Source organism: Oncorhynchus nerka, linkage group LG20, assembly GCF_034236695.1.
Source record: "Oncorhynchus nerka isolate Pitt River linkage group LG20, Oner_Uvic_2.0, whole genome shotgun sequence".
NCBI lineage: Eukaryota > Metazoa > Chordata > Actinopteri > Salmoniformes > Salmonidae > Oncorhynchus > Oncorhynchus nerka.
Genome location: NC_088415.1, coordinates 41492679 through 41509225, shown reverse-complemented (window position 1 = coordinate 41509225; position 16547 = coordinate 41492679). Strand labels below are relative to the sequence as shown.

The 16547-nt window shown below is 47.1% G+C and overlaps 1 protein-coding gene across 1 annotated transcript in view; it reads right to left on the bottom strand.

Annotated features, from left to right (window-relative positions):
• Nucleotides 1-16547, bottom strand: part of LOC115102554 (low-density lipoprotein receptor-related protein 1-like) — a 140837-nt gene that overhangs the window by 3776 nt on the left and 120514 nt on the right. Inside the window, exons 70-88 of the mRNA XM_065005503.1 lie at nucleotides 16203-16309; nucleotides 15789-15921; nucleotides 15459-15578; nucleotides 15086-15208; nucleotides 14712-14849; nucleotides 14419-14556; nucleotides 14215-14334; nucleotides 13752-14044; nucleotides 13358-13539; nucleotides 13059-13165; nucleotides 12767-12886; nucleotides 12316-12492; nucleotides 11874-12014; nucleotides 11609-11782; nucleotides 10578-10739; nucleotides 10128-10302; nucleotides 8481-8582; nucleotides 265-335; nucleotides 7-100 (exon numbers count right to left, since the gene is read on the bottom strand). Of these exons, the coding sequence (XP_064861575.1) occupies nucleotides 7-100; nucleotides 265-335; nucleotides 8481-8582; nucleotides 10128-10302; nucleotides 10578-10739; nucleotides 11609-11782; nucleotides 11874-12014; nucleotides 12316-12492; nucleotides 12767-12886; nucleotides 13059-13165; nucleotides 13358-13539; nucleotides 13752-14044; nucleotides 14215-14334; nucleotides 14419-14556; nucleotides 14712-14849; nucleotides 15086-15208; nucleotides 15459-15578; nucleotides 15789-15921; nucleotides 16203-16309 (2677 nt within the window). The remainder of the gene's footprint in view (nucleotides 1-6; nucleotides 101-264; nucleotides 336-8480; nucleotides 8583-10127; nucleotides 10303-10577; nucleotides 10740-11608; nucleotides 11783-11873; nucleotides 12015-12315; nucleotides 12493-12766; nucleotides 12887-13058; nucleotides 13166-13357; nucleotides 13540-13751; nucleotides 14045-14214; nucleotides 14335-14418; nucleotides 14557-14711; nucleotides 14850-15085; nucleotides 15209-15458; nucleotides 15579-15788; nucleotides 15922-16202; nucleotides 16310-16547) is intronic.

Sequence of the window (16547 nt, the reverse complement as noted above, 5' to 3'; positions counted from 1 at the left end):
ACTCACCCACGCATTCTCCTCTTGTACCACAAGATGGCGCCGACGACCAGCAGCGCCAGTAACAACAGCAGCAGCACTGGGGTGACTATGGAGGTTGAACCTGCAGAGAGAGCAACAACGGACACCAATGAGAACAGAGTATATGCAACACGTCGGCCAATGAGACGGACAGGTTACACCATGTATTGTGTTATAATCATGCGTTACAGTCTGTAGTTATAACATGTGTTTCACTCACACTGTACAGAGACTAAAGTAACTTACTTCCACTGGAAGGAGAATCAACAGGCGAGGCAATGACTTCACATCGATACCCACTCCATTCTATAGGACACCTAAATACACGTCACACAGGTTACAGAGACACCTAAATACACGTCACACAGGTTACAGAGAGACACCTAAATACACGTCACACAGGTTACAGAGAGACACCTAAATACACCTCACACAGGTTACAGAGACACCTAAATACACGTCACACAGGTTACAGAGAGACACCTAAATACACCTCACACAGGTTACAGAGACACCTAAATACACCTCACACAGGTTACAGAGACACCAAAATACACGTCACACAGGTTACAGAGACACCTAAATACACGTCACACAGGTTACAGAGAGACACCTAAATACACCTCACACAGGTTACAGAGACACACCTAAATATACGTCACACAGGTTACAGAGAGACCTAAATACACGTCACACAGGTTACAGAGACACCTAAATACACCTCACACAGGTTACAGAGACACCTAAATACACGTCACACAGGTTACAGAGACACCTAAATACACGTCACACAGGTTACAGAGACACCTAAATACACGTCACACAGGTTACAGAGACACCTAAATACACGTCACACAGGTTACAGAGACACCTAAATACACGTCACACAGGTTACAGAGAGACACCTAAATACACGTCACACAGGTTACAGAGAGACACCTAAATACACGTCACACAGGTTACAGAGACACCTAAATACACGTCACACAGGTTACAGAGACACCTAAATACACCTCACACAGGTTACAGAGACACCTAAATACACGTCACACAGGTTACAGAGAGACACCTAAATACACCTCACACAGGTTACAGAGACACACCTAAATATACGTCACACAGGTTACAGAGAGACCTAAATACACGTCACACAGGTTACAGAGACACCTAAATACACCTCACACAGGTTACAGAGACACCTAAATACACGTCACACAGGTTACAGAGACACCTAAATACACGTCACACAGGTTACAGAGACACCTAAATACACGTCACACAGGTTACAGAGACACCTAAATACACGTCACACAGGTTACAGAGACACCTAAATACACGTCACACAGGTTACAGAGAGACACCTAAATACACGTCACACAGGTTACAGAGAGACACCTAAATACACGTCACACAGGTTACAGAGACACCTAAATACACGTCACACAGGTTACAGAGACACCTAAATACACCTCACACAGGTTACAGAGACACCTAAATACACGTCACACAGGTTACAGAGACACCTAAATACACTTCACACAGGTTACAGAGAGACACCTAAATACACGTCACACAGGTTACAGAGACACCTAAATACACCTCACACAGGTTACAGAGACACCTAAATACACCTCACACAGGTTACAGAGAGACCTAAATACACGTCACACAGGTAGAGACACCTAAATACACCTCACACAGGTTACAGAGACACCTAAATACACCTCACACAGGTTACAGAGAGACACCTAAATACACGTCACACAGGTTACAGAGAGACACCTAAATACACGTCACACAGGTTACAGAGACACCTAAATACACCTCACACAGGTTACAGAGACACCTAAATACACGTCACACAGGTTACAGAGAGACACCTAAATACACGTCACACAGGTTACAGAGAGACACCTAAATACACGTCACACAGGTTACAGAGACACCTAAATACACGTCACACAGGTTACAGAGACACCTAAATACACGTCACACAGGTTACAGAGACACCTAAATACACGTCACACAGGTTACAGAGAGACACCTAAATACACGTCACACAGGTTACAGAGAGACCTAAATACACCTCACACAGGTTACAGAGAGACACCTAAATACACGTCACACAGGTTACAGAGACACCTAAATACACGTCACACAGGTTACAGAGAGACACCTAAATACACCTCACACAGGTTACAGAGAGACACCTAAATACACGTCACACAGGTTACAGAGACACCTAAATACACGTCACACAGGTTACAGAGACACCTAAATACACCTCACACAGGTTACAGAGACACACCTAAATACACGTCACACAGGTTACAGAGAGACACCTAAATACACGTCACACAGGTTACAGAGAGACACCTAAATACACGTTACAGAGACACCTAAATACACCTCACACAGGTTACAGAGAGACACCTAAATACACCTCACACAGGTTACAGAGACACCTAAATACACCTCACACAGGTTACAGAGAGACACCTAAATACACGTCACACAGGTTACAGAGACACACCTAAATACACATCACACAGGTTACAGAGAGACACCTAAATACACATCACACAGGTTACAGAGAGACACCTAAATACACCTCACACAGGTTACAGAGACACACCTAAATACACATCACACAGGTTACAGAGACACACCTAAATACACATCACACAGGTTACAGAGACACCTAAATACACGTCACACAGGTTACAGAGACACCTAAATACACATCACACAGGTTACAGAGACACACCTAAATACACCTCACACAGGTTACAGAGACACCTAAATACACATCACACAGGTTACAGAGACACCTAAATACACGTTACAGAGACACCTAAATACACGTCACACAGGTTACAGAGAGACACCTAAATACACATCACACAGGTTACAGAGACACCTAAATACACGTTACAGAGACACACAGGTTACAGGTTACAGAGACACCTAAATACACATCACACAGGTTACAGAGACACCTAAATACACGTCACACAGGTTACAGAGAGACACCTAAATACACATCACACAGGTTACAGAGAGACACCTAAATACACGTCACACAGGTTACAGAGACACCTAAATACACGTCACACAGGTTACAGAGACACCTAAATACACCTCACACAGGTTACAGAGACACACCTAAATACACGTCACACAGGTTACAGAGAGACACCTAAATACACGTCACACAGGTTACAGAGAGACACCTAAATACACGTTACAGAGACACCTAAATACACCTCACACAGGTTACAGAGAGACACCTAAATACACCTCACACAGGTTACAGAGACACCTAAATACACGTCACACAGGTTACAGAGAGACACCTAAATACACGTCACACAGGTTACAGAGACACACCTAAATACACATCACACAGGTTACAGAGAGACACCTAAATACACGTCACACAGGTTACAGAGACACACCTAAATACACGTCACACAGGTTACAGAGACACCTAAATACACGTCACACAGGTTACAGAGAGACACCTAAATACACTAAATCACACAGGTTACAGAGACACCTAAATACACGTCACACAGGTTACAGAGAGACACCTAAATACACCTCACACAGGTTACAGAGAGACACCTAAATACACCTAAAGGTTACAGAGACACCTAAATACACGTCACACAGGTTACAGAGACACCTAAATACACATCACACAGGTTACAGAGAGACACCTAAATACACGTCACACAGGTTACAGAGACACACCTAAATACACATCACACAGGTTACAGAGACACCTAAATACACATCACACAGGTTACAGAGACACCTAAATACACATCACACAGGTTACAGAGAGACACCTAAATACACGTCACACAGGTTACAGAGACACCTAAATACACATCACACAGGTTACAGAGACACACCTAAATACACATCACACAGGTTACAGAGACACCTAAATACACATCACACAGGTTACAGAGAGACACCTAAAATCACACAGGTTACAGAGACACACCTAAATCACACAGGTTACAGAGACACCTAAATACACATCACACAGGTTACAGAGACACACCTAAATACACATCACACAGGTTACAGAGACACACCTAAATACACATCACACAGGTTACAGAGACACCTAAATACACCTCACACAGGTTACAGAGACACACCTAAATACACGTCACACAGGTTACAGAGACACCTAAATACACCTCACACAGGTTACAGAGACACACCTAAATACACATCACACAGGTTACAGAGACACACCTAAATACACATCACACAGGTTACAGAGACACCTAAATACACATCACACAGGTTACAGAGACACCTAAATACACATCACACAGGTTACAGAGACACCTAAATACACATCACACAGGTTACAGAGACACCTAAATACACCTCACACAGGTTACAGAGACACCTAAATACATCACACAGGTTACAGGACACCTAAATTACAGGTTACAGAGACACCTAAATACACGTCACACAGGTTACAGAGACACCTAAATACACATCACACAGGTTACAGAGACACACCTAAATACACATCACACAGGTTACAGAGACACCTAAATACACCTCACACAGGTTACAGAGACACCTAAATACACATCACACAGGTTACAGAGAGACACCTAAATACACCTCACACAGGTTACAGAGACACCTAAATACACGTCACACAGGTTACAGAGAGACACCTAAATACACCTCACACAGGTTACAGAGACACCTAAATACACATCACACAGGTTACAGAGAGACACCTAAATACACCTCACACAGGTTACAGAGACACACCGTCACACAGGTTAAATACACACATCACACAGGTTACAGAGACACCTAAATACACGTCACACAGGTTACAGAGACACCTAAATACACATCACACAGGTTACAGAGAGACACCTAAATACACCTCACACAGGTTACAGAGACACCTAAATACACGTCACACAGGTTACAGAGAGACACCTAAATACACGTCACACAGGTTACAGAGAGACCTAAATACACATCACACAGGTTACAGAGACACACCTAAATACACATCACACAGGTTACAGAGACACACCTAAATACACCTCACACAGGTTACAGAGACACCTAAATACACATCACACAGGTTACAGAGACACCTAAATACACATCACACAGGTTACAGAGACACCTAAATACACCTCACACAGGTTACAGAGATACCTAAATACACGTCACACAGGTTACAGAGAGACACCTAAATACACGTCACACAGGTTACAGAGACACCTAAATACACGTCACACAGGTTACAGAGACACCTAAATACACATCACACAGGTTACAGAGACACACCTAAATACACCTCACACAGGTTACAGAGACACCTAAATACACATCACACAGGTTACAGAGACACCTAAATACACATCACACAGGTTACAGAGACACCTAAATACACCTCACACAGGTTACAGAGACACCTAAATACACGTCACACAGGTTACAGAGACACCTAAATACACGTCACACAGGTTACAGAGACACCTAAATACACGTCACACAGGTTACAGAGACACCTAAATACACATCATCACACTAGGTACACATCACACAGAGACACCTAAATACACGTTAAAGAGACACCACACAGGTTACAGAGAGACACCTAAATACACATCACACAGGTTACAGAGACACCTAAATACACATCACACAGGTTACAGAGACACCTAAATACACGTCACACAGGTTACAGAGACACCTAAATACACGTCACACAGGTTACAGAGACACCTAAATACACGTCACACAGGTTACAGAGAGACACCTAAATACACGTCACACAGGTTACAGAGAGACACCTAAATACACGTCACACAGGTTACAGAGACACCTAAATACACGTCACACAGGTTACAGAGAGACACCTAAATACACGTCACACAGGTTACAGAGAGACACCTAAATACACATCACACAGGTTACAGAGACACCTAAATACACGTCACACAGGTTACAGAGAGACACCTAAATACACCTCACACAGGTTACAGACACCTAAATACACGTCACACAGGTTACAGAGAGACACCTAAATACACCTCACACAGGTTACAGACACCTAAATACACGTCACACAGGTTACAGAGAGACACCTAAATACACCTCACACAGGTTACAGAGACACCTAAATACACGTCACACAGGTTACAGAGACACCTAAATACACCTCACACAGGTTACAGAGACACCTAAATACACCTCACACAGGTTACAGAGAGACACCTAAATACACCTCACACAGGTTACAGAGAGACCTAAATACACCTCACACAGGTTACAGAGACACCTAAATACACGTCACACAGGTTACAGAGAGACCTAAATACACGTCACACAGGTTACAGAGAGACACCTAAATACACCTCACACAGGTTACAGAGAGACACCTAAATACACGTCACACAGGTTACAGAGAGACACCTAAATACACGTCACACAGGTTACAGAGACACCTAAATACACGTCACACAGGTTACAGAGACACCTAAATACACGTCACACAGGTTACAGAGACACCTAAATACACGTCACACAGGTTACAGAGACACCTAAATACACGTCACACAGGTTACAGAGACACCTAAATACACGTCACACGTCACACAGGTTACAGAGACACCTAAATACACGTCACACAGGTTACAGAGACACCTAAATACACGTCACACAGGTTACAGAGACACCTAAATACACGTCACACAGGTTACAGAGACACCTAAATACACGTCACACAGGTTACAGAGACACCATACACGTCACACAGGTTAAATACACGTCACACAGGTTACAGAGACACCTAAATACACGTCACACAGGTTACAGAGACACCTAAATACACGTCACACAGGTTACAGAGACACCTAAATACACGTCACACAGGTTACAGAGACACCTAAATACACGTCACACAGGTTACAGAGAGACACCTAAATACACCTCACACAGGTTACAGAGAGACACCTAAATACACCTCACACAGGTTACAGAGACACCTAAATACACGTCACACAGGTTAGAGACACCTAAATACACGTCACACAGGTTACAGAGACACCTAAATACACGTCACACAGGTTACAGAGAGACACCTAAATACACATCACACAGGTTACAGAGAGACACCTAAATACACGTCACACAGGTTACAGAGAGACACCTAAATACACGTCACACAGGTTACAGAGAGACACCTAAATACACGTCACACAGGTTACAGAGACACCTAAATACACGTCACACAGGTTAGAGACACCTAAATACACGTCACACAGGTTACAGAGAGACACCTAAATACACGTCACACAGGTTACAGAGAGACACCTAAATATACGTCACACAGGTTACAGAGAGACACCTAAATACACGTCACACAGGTTAGAGACACCTAAATACACATCACACAGGTTACAGAGACACCTAAATACACGTCACACAGGTTACAGAGAGACACCTAAATACACATCACACAGGTTACAGAGAGACACCTAAATACACGTCACACAGGTTAGAGACACCTAAATACACATCACACAGGTTACAGAGACACCTAAATACACGTCACACAGGTTACAGAGAGACACCTAAATACACATCACACAGGTTACAGAGAGACACCTAAATACACGTCACACAGGTTACAGAGACACCTAAATACACGTCACACAGGTTACAGAAACACCTAAATACACGTCACACAGGTTACAGAGACACCTAAATACACATCACACAGGTTACAGAGAGACACCTAAATACACGTCACACAGGTTAGAGACACCTAAATACACATCACACAGGTTACAGAGACACCTAAATACACGTCACACAGGTTACAGAGAGACACCTAAATACACGTCACACAGGTTACAGAGACACCTAAATACACATCACACAGGTTACAGAGACACCTAAATACACATCACACAGGTTACAGAGAGACACCTAAATACACATCACACAGGTTACAGAGACACCTAAATACACATCACACAGGTTACAGAGACACCTAAATACACGTCACACAGGTTACAGAGAGACACCTAAATACACGTCACACAGGTTACAGAGACACCTAAATACACGTCACACAGGTTACAGAGAGACACCTAAATACACATCACACAGGTTACAGAGACACCTAAATACACGTCACACAGGTTACAGAGACACCTAAATACACGTCACACAGGTTACAGAGAGACACCTAAATACACATCACACAGGTTACAGAGACACCTAAATACACGTCACACAGGTTACAGAGACACCTAAATACACGTCACACAGGTTAGAGACACCTAAATACACGTCACACAGGTTAGAGACACCTAAATACACCTCACACAGGTTACAGAGACACCTAAATACACGTGTGTGTGTGATAGGGATCATCCTCTTACTTGCACTGGGGCAGTTGCGTGCGTGGATCGATAGAGCAGAGTCCATTGGTGCAGAAATCTAGACAAGTGTAGCAGCTGTGATTGGTTTGACCGTTAGGACAGCTGGACATAGACAGGTACACAGAAACAAGGAGAGAGAGAGAGAGAGACAGCGACAAGGAGAGAGACAGACAAGGAGAGAGAGAGAGACAGGTACACAGAGACAAGGAGAGAGAGACAGACAAGGAGAGAGAGAGAGACAGGTACACAGGAGACAAGGAGAGAAGAGAGACAGGTACACAGAGACAAGGAGAGAAGAGAGACAGTGATAAGGAGGGAGAGAGACAGGTACACAGAGACAAGGAGAGAGAGACAGACAAGGAGAGAGAGAGAGACAGGTACACAGAGACAAGGAGAGAGAGAGAGAGAGACAGCGACAAGGAGAGAGAGAGAGACAGGTACACAGAGACAAGGAGAGAGAGACAGACAAGGAGAGAGAGAGAGACAGGTACACAGAGACAAGGAGAGAGAGACAGACAAGGAGAGAGAGAGAGACAGGTACACAGGAGACAAGGAGAGAAGAGACAGGTACACAGAGACAAGAGAGAGAGAGACAGGTACACAGAGACAATGGGAGAGAGAGAGCGACAGGTACACAGCGACAAGGGGAGAGAGAGAGAGAGAGACAGGTACACAGAGACAAAGAGAGAGAGAGAGGTACACAGAGACAAGGGGAGAGAGAGAGAGACAAGTACACAGAGACAAGGGGAGAGAGGGAGAGAGTGAGAGAGAGAGAGAGAGAGACAGGTACACAGAGACAAGGGGAGAGAGAGAGAGAGCGAGAGAGAGAGAGAGAGAGAGAGAGACAGGTACACAGAGACAAGGGGGAGAGAGAGAGAGACAGGTACACAGAGACAAAGAGAGAGAGAGAGAGGTACACAGAGACAAGGGGAGAGAGAGCGAGACAGGTACACAGAGACAAAGAGAGAGAGACAGGTACACAGAGACAAGGGGAGAGAGAGAGAGACAGGTACACAGAGACAAGGATAGAGAGAGACAGGTACACAGAGACAAGGAGAGGGAGAGAGACAAGGAGAGAGAGAGACAGAGAGAGAGAGAGGTACACAGAGACAAGGGGAGAGAGAGAGACAAGGGGAGAGAGAGACAGGTACACAGAGACAAGGGGAAAGAGAGAGAGACAAGGAGAGAGAGAGAGACAGGTACACAGAGACAAAGAGAGAGAGAGAGAGACAATGAGAGAGAGACAAGGAGAGAGAGAGACAGGTACACAGAGACAAGGAGAGGGAGAGAGAGAGAGACAGACAAGGAGAGAGAGTCAACAAACACTAGATATATATATTTTTTAGGATAACACCAGGAAAACTCTAATATTAAAATGAAACAAACTGGGGAGAATGTGTGTGTAGGTATGTGTGTGTGTGTGACTGAACAGTGTGTGTGTGTGTGCATCTGTGAGCGTGAACGGACTGGGGAGAATGTGTGTGTAGGTATGTGTGTGTGTGTGACTGAGCAGTGTGTGTGTGTGACTGAGCAGTGTGTGTGTGTAGGTATGTGTGTGTGTGTGACTGAGCAGTGTGTGTGTGTGTGACTGAGCAGTGTGTGTGTGTGACTGAGCAGTGTGTGTGTGTACATAGCGTGCACTCCTACCGGCACATGACCTCTCCTGAGGCTTTGGGCAGACACTTGCCGTTGGGGCCGCAGTACTGGCACTTGTCTAGCTCACATAGCTGTCCATGGAACTGAGGGGGACAGCGACACAGCTTGGTGGCATTGGCAGTCTGCAGACACTTCCCCTCATTCTTACAGTAATCCTCACATTTACCTGGGGGGCAGATTGAGAAGCAGAGAAACAAAGCTCACACAGTGAATACTCTCCTTTTGAGCCATTTCTGATCAGGGATTAAGCAGTGGATTAACGGTTCTTTTTTTGCTGAACTGCTTCAGACGAATGACAGACTCAGGATGAAAACCCAGGAACTGTACCTTTGGTTACACTGTTGTACCAGGCTGATACAAAGCTGAAAAGCTCGACATCCACTTGACTTGGAAGTGGTGCACATGGTTGGGTAAATAGCCCATTCTGGATTACACACTCACTGTATTGACACTGGTCTCCCAGGTACTCAGGCAGACAGCGGCAGGTGGGCTGGTTGCCCTGGGATACGGTGCAGTTGCCTCCATTGTGACAGTAGTCCTGACAGGTGTGCAGGTTACACTGGGGCCCCGTGAAGCCCTTCAGACAGCGACATGTAGGGGCCCCTGGAAGAGAGAAGGACAAGGTCAAAGGTTAAGAAAGACGGGTGTGGACGTTACACCGGAAACGAAAAGGGCCACGCTAAATGAGAACAAAAATATAATGTAGGCTATATAAACTCCGCAAAAAAAAGGAGAAACGTCCTCTCACTGTCAACTGCGTTTATTTTCAGCAAACTCAACATGTGGAAATATTTGTATGAACACAACAATATTCAACAACTGATATATAAACTGAACAAGTTCCACAGACATCTGACTAACAGAAATGGAATAATGTTTCCCTGAACAAAGGCGGGGTCAAAATCAAAATTAACAGTCCGTATCTGGTGTGGCCACCAGCTGCATTAAGTACTGCAGTGCATCTCCTCCAGGCACCAGATTTGCCATTTCTTGCTGTGAGACGTCACCCCACTCTTCCACCAAGGCACCTGCAAGTTCCCGGACATTTCTGGGGGGAATGGCCTTTTGGTGTTTTTCAGAGTCAGGTGAAAGGCCTCTTTTAGTGTCCTAAGTTTTATTAACTGTGACCTTAATTGCCTACCGTCTGTACGCTGTTATTGTCTTAACGACTGTTCAACAGGTGCATGTTCATTAATTGTTTATGGTTCATTGAACAAGCATGGGAAACAGTGTTTAAAACCTTTACAATTAAGATCTGTGAAGTTATTTGGATGTTGACTAATTATCTTTGAAAGACAGGGTCCTGAAAAAGGGACGTTTCTTGTTTTGCTGAGTTTACTGTATGACTACCTAACACACAGGGCTGAATCCGAACCCGAGACATTTTCGGATGAATATCCGAACAACATAAAGACGTGCATCAAGTTAGGATTCAGCCCCCAGAGTAGTTTGTGGCCACACCAATGACCTACCTGCGACCGAGGCAGTGCAGGACCCTCCATTCCTACAGTGGTCTCTACACTGGTTGACCTCACACCTCTCTCCCGTGAAGCTGGACTGGCACTGACACTTGGCCTGCTGCCTGGCGTTAAGGAAGCAGTTCCCGCCGTTCAGACACAGGACCGTACACGGCCCGGACGGGGGAGCTGGGAGGAGGCGGGCAGGAGATAGGGGGAAAGGTTATTGATAGTGTGTGTGTGTGTGTGTGTGTGTGTGCCTACGTGTGTGTGTACTCACAGAACGGAGACAGCGTGGGAGGGGGTTTCTCCACACACGTGCTGTTTTCAGCCACGCGGTCGTTGGGACACGTGCAGACTGGACCACTGGGGCTGAGCAGACACAACCACTCACACTTCTTCTTGTCACATGGGTTGGTCACTGAATCACAGAGCGAGAGGACAGACATTAATAAGAACCAGAGCATGATCATTTTATGTGGCGTGAACGTCAACAGTAGGGCGCTATAAGGAGGAATCGGGGTCAGAAGAACACTGTGTGGAATATGGGTTTTACAGTATCACACTTTATAGCGAATAAGGGGTCAAAAATAAGAAGTGCACTAAATGGCGAATCAAAAGTAGTGACTACTCTAGATAATGGATAGAGTGTCATCTGAGGTCATTTCAATGAGGAAGGGAGCTGCAGACAGACAGGACAGACAGACAGGACAGACACTCACTCTCTGGCTGTTTGTAACGGTGGTAAAGGACTATGTCTGTGGCGTGGTTAATGCCAGTGGTCAGGTTCTCCATGGGGCCCTTGCCAAACTTGTTGACCCGGAACACAAAGTTATTAATGTAGGTGACGCCATATATGTAGTCCTCAAAGATGTCGATGCTGAACGGATGGAGCAGGTCTGGGGAGGAAAGAGGAGAGAGAGAGAGAGACCCTTTGGTTATCCCATGCTGCTCAAACTCTGTGGTCGTTGTGAGGCGTGAAGGCACGACTCTGTAAACTAGCGACACCTGCTGGCGAGAGAAATAACCTGCTCACAGTTAGCAATGCCAGACTCTTTTGGTACAATGTCCATCTGTGGAAACGAGAGGCTCCTTCATACAGAATTCATCCCCATAAATGCACTATATGTAGCACTGAACCCCAACCCTGATCAGTATGAAGGGGAACTGAACTGTTTTTGAGGCCGGTGACGGCAATGACGGGGTCGGAGCCGTTGAGATGCACGCTGCCGATGACCGAGAGCTTAGCGTCCGCCCAGTAGAGACGCTCGTTGAAGTAGTCCACCGCCAGACCTGGAGGGAGGGAGGAGGACAAGCAGAGGAGAGTCAACGCAGGAGACCACAAGAGGCTATAACGCTATTCGTGACATTACGAAGAAGGCTACGCTAACGCTAGGTTAAGCAATACCGCAATGCATAAGGCTAGGTACTAATGCTAGGCTACAACGCTAACGCCAATACAGACCTGTGGGCCACTGGATGTTCTCGTGGACCAGGGTCTGTCTCAAGGTTCCGTCCATGGCTGCCGTCTCAATCTTAGGGTGGTTTCCCCAGTCGGCCCAGTACATGGTTCTGGAGGGGACAGAGAAACGCAGTCCAAACAGCTCAGCAGGAAATACAAAATGGAATATTTGACATATATTGATGTATTTTATTGGCATTCCAGCACAGTCGCAGCAGCTGTGGTAAATAACCAGGTCGACCCAGTACCGGTGGGCGTGGCTGGGTTGGGCCTCGCAGCGGTCAAGGGTAACCATCGCTCACCCTCTCTGCGGGTCCACTACGATGGCGTAAGGCTCGTCGATCATGCCCGAGATGAGGGTCTTGCGGTGCTGGCCTGAGATCAGGGCCACCTCGATCACATCCCTGCCAGAGTCAGTCCAGTACAGGTTACCAGCCACCCAGTCCACCGCTATACCCCGAGGCATTTCCAGATGCCCTACAATCTAGTCAGGGAGGTGGGGGGATCAGACATGGGTGTTTTAGGTACCGTACATCACAGTATGTTGTGAATGGAAAACAACAGATCTTTCTGAGCTATGAGACATCCTGTGCACCAGACCGCAGTCCACTAATATTGTCTCACACATGGGAGGTTATGATCGTGCCCATGTTTGTGTGTGTGTGTGAATTCATTCCTGCTTGCGTCGGGCCTCACCTCCAGGGTGGTAACACTTCCCTCACTCTGGCGACGGTTGCGGTGTGTATTGGACGATGGGCCAGACGAGGGAGAGGACGACGATGAAGGAAGCTCGTAAGAGGAGATCCTGCCCGTGTGCCAGTTGGTCCAGTAGATGCGGTTGGTCTTGACGTGCAGGTCCATGGCGTCGATGCGCACGTTGGCGTCGCCCTGGAAGGTCTGCTCGTAGCGCCAGTTGGGCATGCCAGGGTCCAGGCTGCGGATCTCGTTGTCGTCGGCGATGTAGAGCACCTGTCTGCTACTGTTCAGGTCTGGGGAGGGAGAGAGAGGGACGAGTGAGAGAAGTAGGGACAGGGAGGGAGGGAGGGAGGTAGGGAGGGAGGGAAAGTGAGAACACACGGAATCCATGAAAATATCAATGAAAGCACATGCACTATTTCAACTAATCTAGGGGTTTGAAGAGTAAAAGTACACTACTTACTGTCAGCCTTGCAGGTGTCGTTGATCCTGGTGAAGTACTTGTGGCAGCTACACTTGTGGGAGCCCTTGGTGTTGTTGCACACGTGGGAGCACACCCCAAACTGCTTACACTCGTTCTTATCTGAGAGGGGACAGGGAGGGGAGGGTTAATAATGCTGATCGAGCGCCCAGCGAGCGAGTGAACATTCAGGTGGGCGCAGCACACCTCCACAGGTGTTGTGGCCAGTCTTCCTGAAGCCTGGTTTGCAGGCGCAGAAGGAGTCAGTCCCGTTGGTGACGCAGTGTGCCTCGTCCCCGTCCCCACACAGAGTCCTGTTGCTCCTGCAGTCGTTCAGCTTGGTGTCTGCGGGGTCAGAGGGGAAAATAGCATCACGGGTCCGCAATGGAGCTGAGCCACCGGGAAGGTTAGCCCGAACGCCGTGCGAAACAAACGCGGTCTTTTCTAACGCGACGACTGCATAGGCAAGTCGTCGCGGCGGTGTGACAGGGGGGGTGCACCTGTCTTGCAGTGGATCTCGTCTGAACCGTAGTCCTCACAGTCGTTGAAGAAGTTACAGCGCAGGCTGGAGCTGATGCACCTCCCGTTGGCACACAGGAACTCGTCCTTCTCACAGGTAGGCTGGGCTGGAGGGGGCTCTGAGAAAACACAAAGGGGATAAATACGTCCATTGAATGAACACAATGACCCTAGTCCCCTAGCATACAACTTCATATGAAACAACGAGGTCGACGCATTTGATATGCATTCTGTAATATGTATGCCGGGGGGGGGATCCAACCTGTCCCACAGGGAACCCCAGATCATCAAGGCAGGCACCAGATAGCCTTGTGTTGGTCCACGTGCAAAAAGGCCAGCAGCACAGTAAACTCACGGCAGTTGAGCTCATCAGAGTTGTCCCCGCAGTTGTCAACTCCGTCACACTGTTTGGACACCTGCAGACACACACGGTCATTCTGGCAGCGGAAAGTCCTGGTGGGGGGGCACTGGAACATCCCTGAGGGGAGCAGACAGAGGGGTTAGGAGACAAGGAGTTAGAACAGGCTTTAGGATCCATAACCTTTTCACACCATCGCGACAACCCGGCTCTGAGGTTTCCTGATCACGTGGCCCATTCCATTTCCGATTTCAGCTCCTGGTGGATGAGTGACCAGGCCAACACAGTACAACTGAGCTCAGCTCTGTAGTGGGTAAAGGGTACTAGTAGACGGGATATGAATGTCACAGGATGCGAGGTCACTACTCACGGCACTCGGCGGGATTCTCGTCCGAGTTGTCTCCACAGTCGTCCTCTCCGTCACACTTCCAGGCCAGGGGCTTACACAGCGTGTTGTTACACTGGAAGTCATCCAGGGGGCAGTGTTTAGCTGAGACACAGAGAAGGGACGAAACACAAATACAGGTTGTCTATTACCGACCCGGATCCGAGACATCCTACCACAGGTTCCAGAATCCCTCTCAATTAGGGAAAAAGTTCAAATCTCAATATGACCCCTCTCTTTTTAGCACTGTGGCCATGTCAAACGGGAGCCTGAGTGACACACACAGGGACACAACACACACACACACACACTCACGAGCAATGTGACACTTCTCCTCGTCGCTGCCGTCCAAACAGTCAGCGTCTGCGTCACAGCGCCAGCGGCTGGGGATGCAGTGGCCGTTCTTACACTGGAACTGATCACTGTCACACCTCAGCTCACAGCCGTCCTGAGGGAACCACACACAACAAGTCCCTCACTCTCAAACAATGTAGGAAAGCCTCACATCATCAACATCAAAGCACATCCATTACAGCGGATGTCCGTGGACAGGATATCCAAATAGCGAGGTTATTTCATATGTCCTGCTCAAGTAAAAAGGCAGATGTCTAAGCTTCAAGGACAACCCGATAACACAGAGGGTTGTGAGAAAAGTACGAGTCAGTAGTGTTATCTATGACACAAGTATCTGACCCAGCACTGTTGCTACGATGGAGTCCGGCACGTTACCTCATCAGATCCGTCAGCACAGTCATGGTCCCCATCACACTTCCACCTCCCGGCGATACACCGTCCGTTGGTACAGGCAAACTCACTCTCGGAGCACGGCCGCGGCACTGTAAAGACACACAGCGACGCAGGTCTGGCGTGAGGACCGTGCAGCTTCGCTGGAAACGGCTTCCAGATCGTTGGCGTCCAAACTCACAGGGGAGAGCATGCCCCACACACAAAAACACATGGACACTCAGATGGAGGCCAAACAATGACAGTCAAAGGGGCGCTCCAGAGATCCCCCCCCCTTGCTTTAACGGACTTAAGCTTCTTCGAAAATAAGACAAAAGCTTTGTTGAGTAC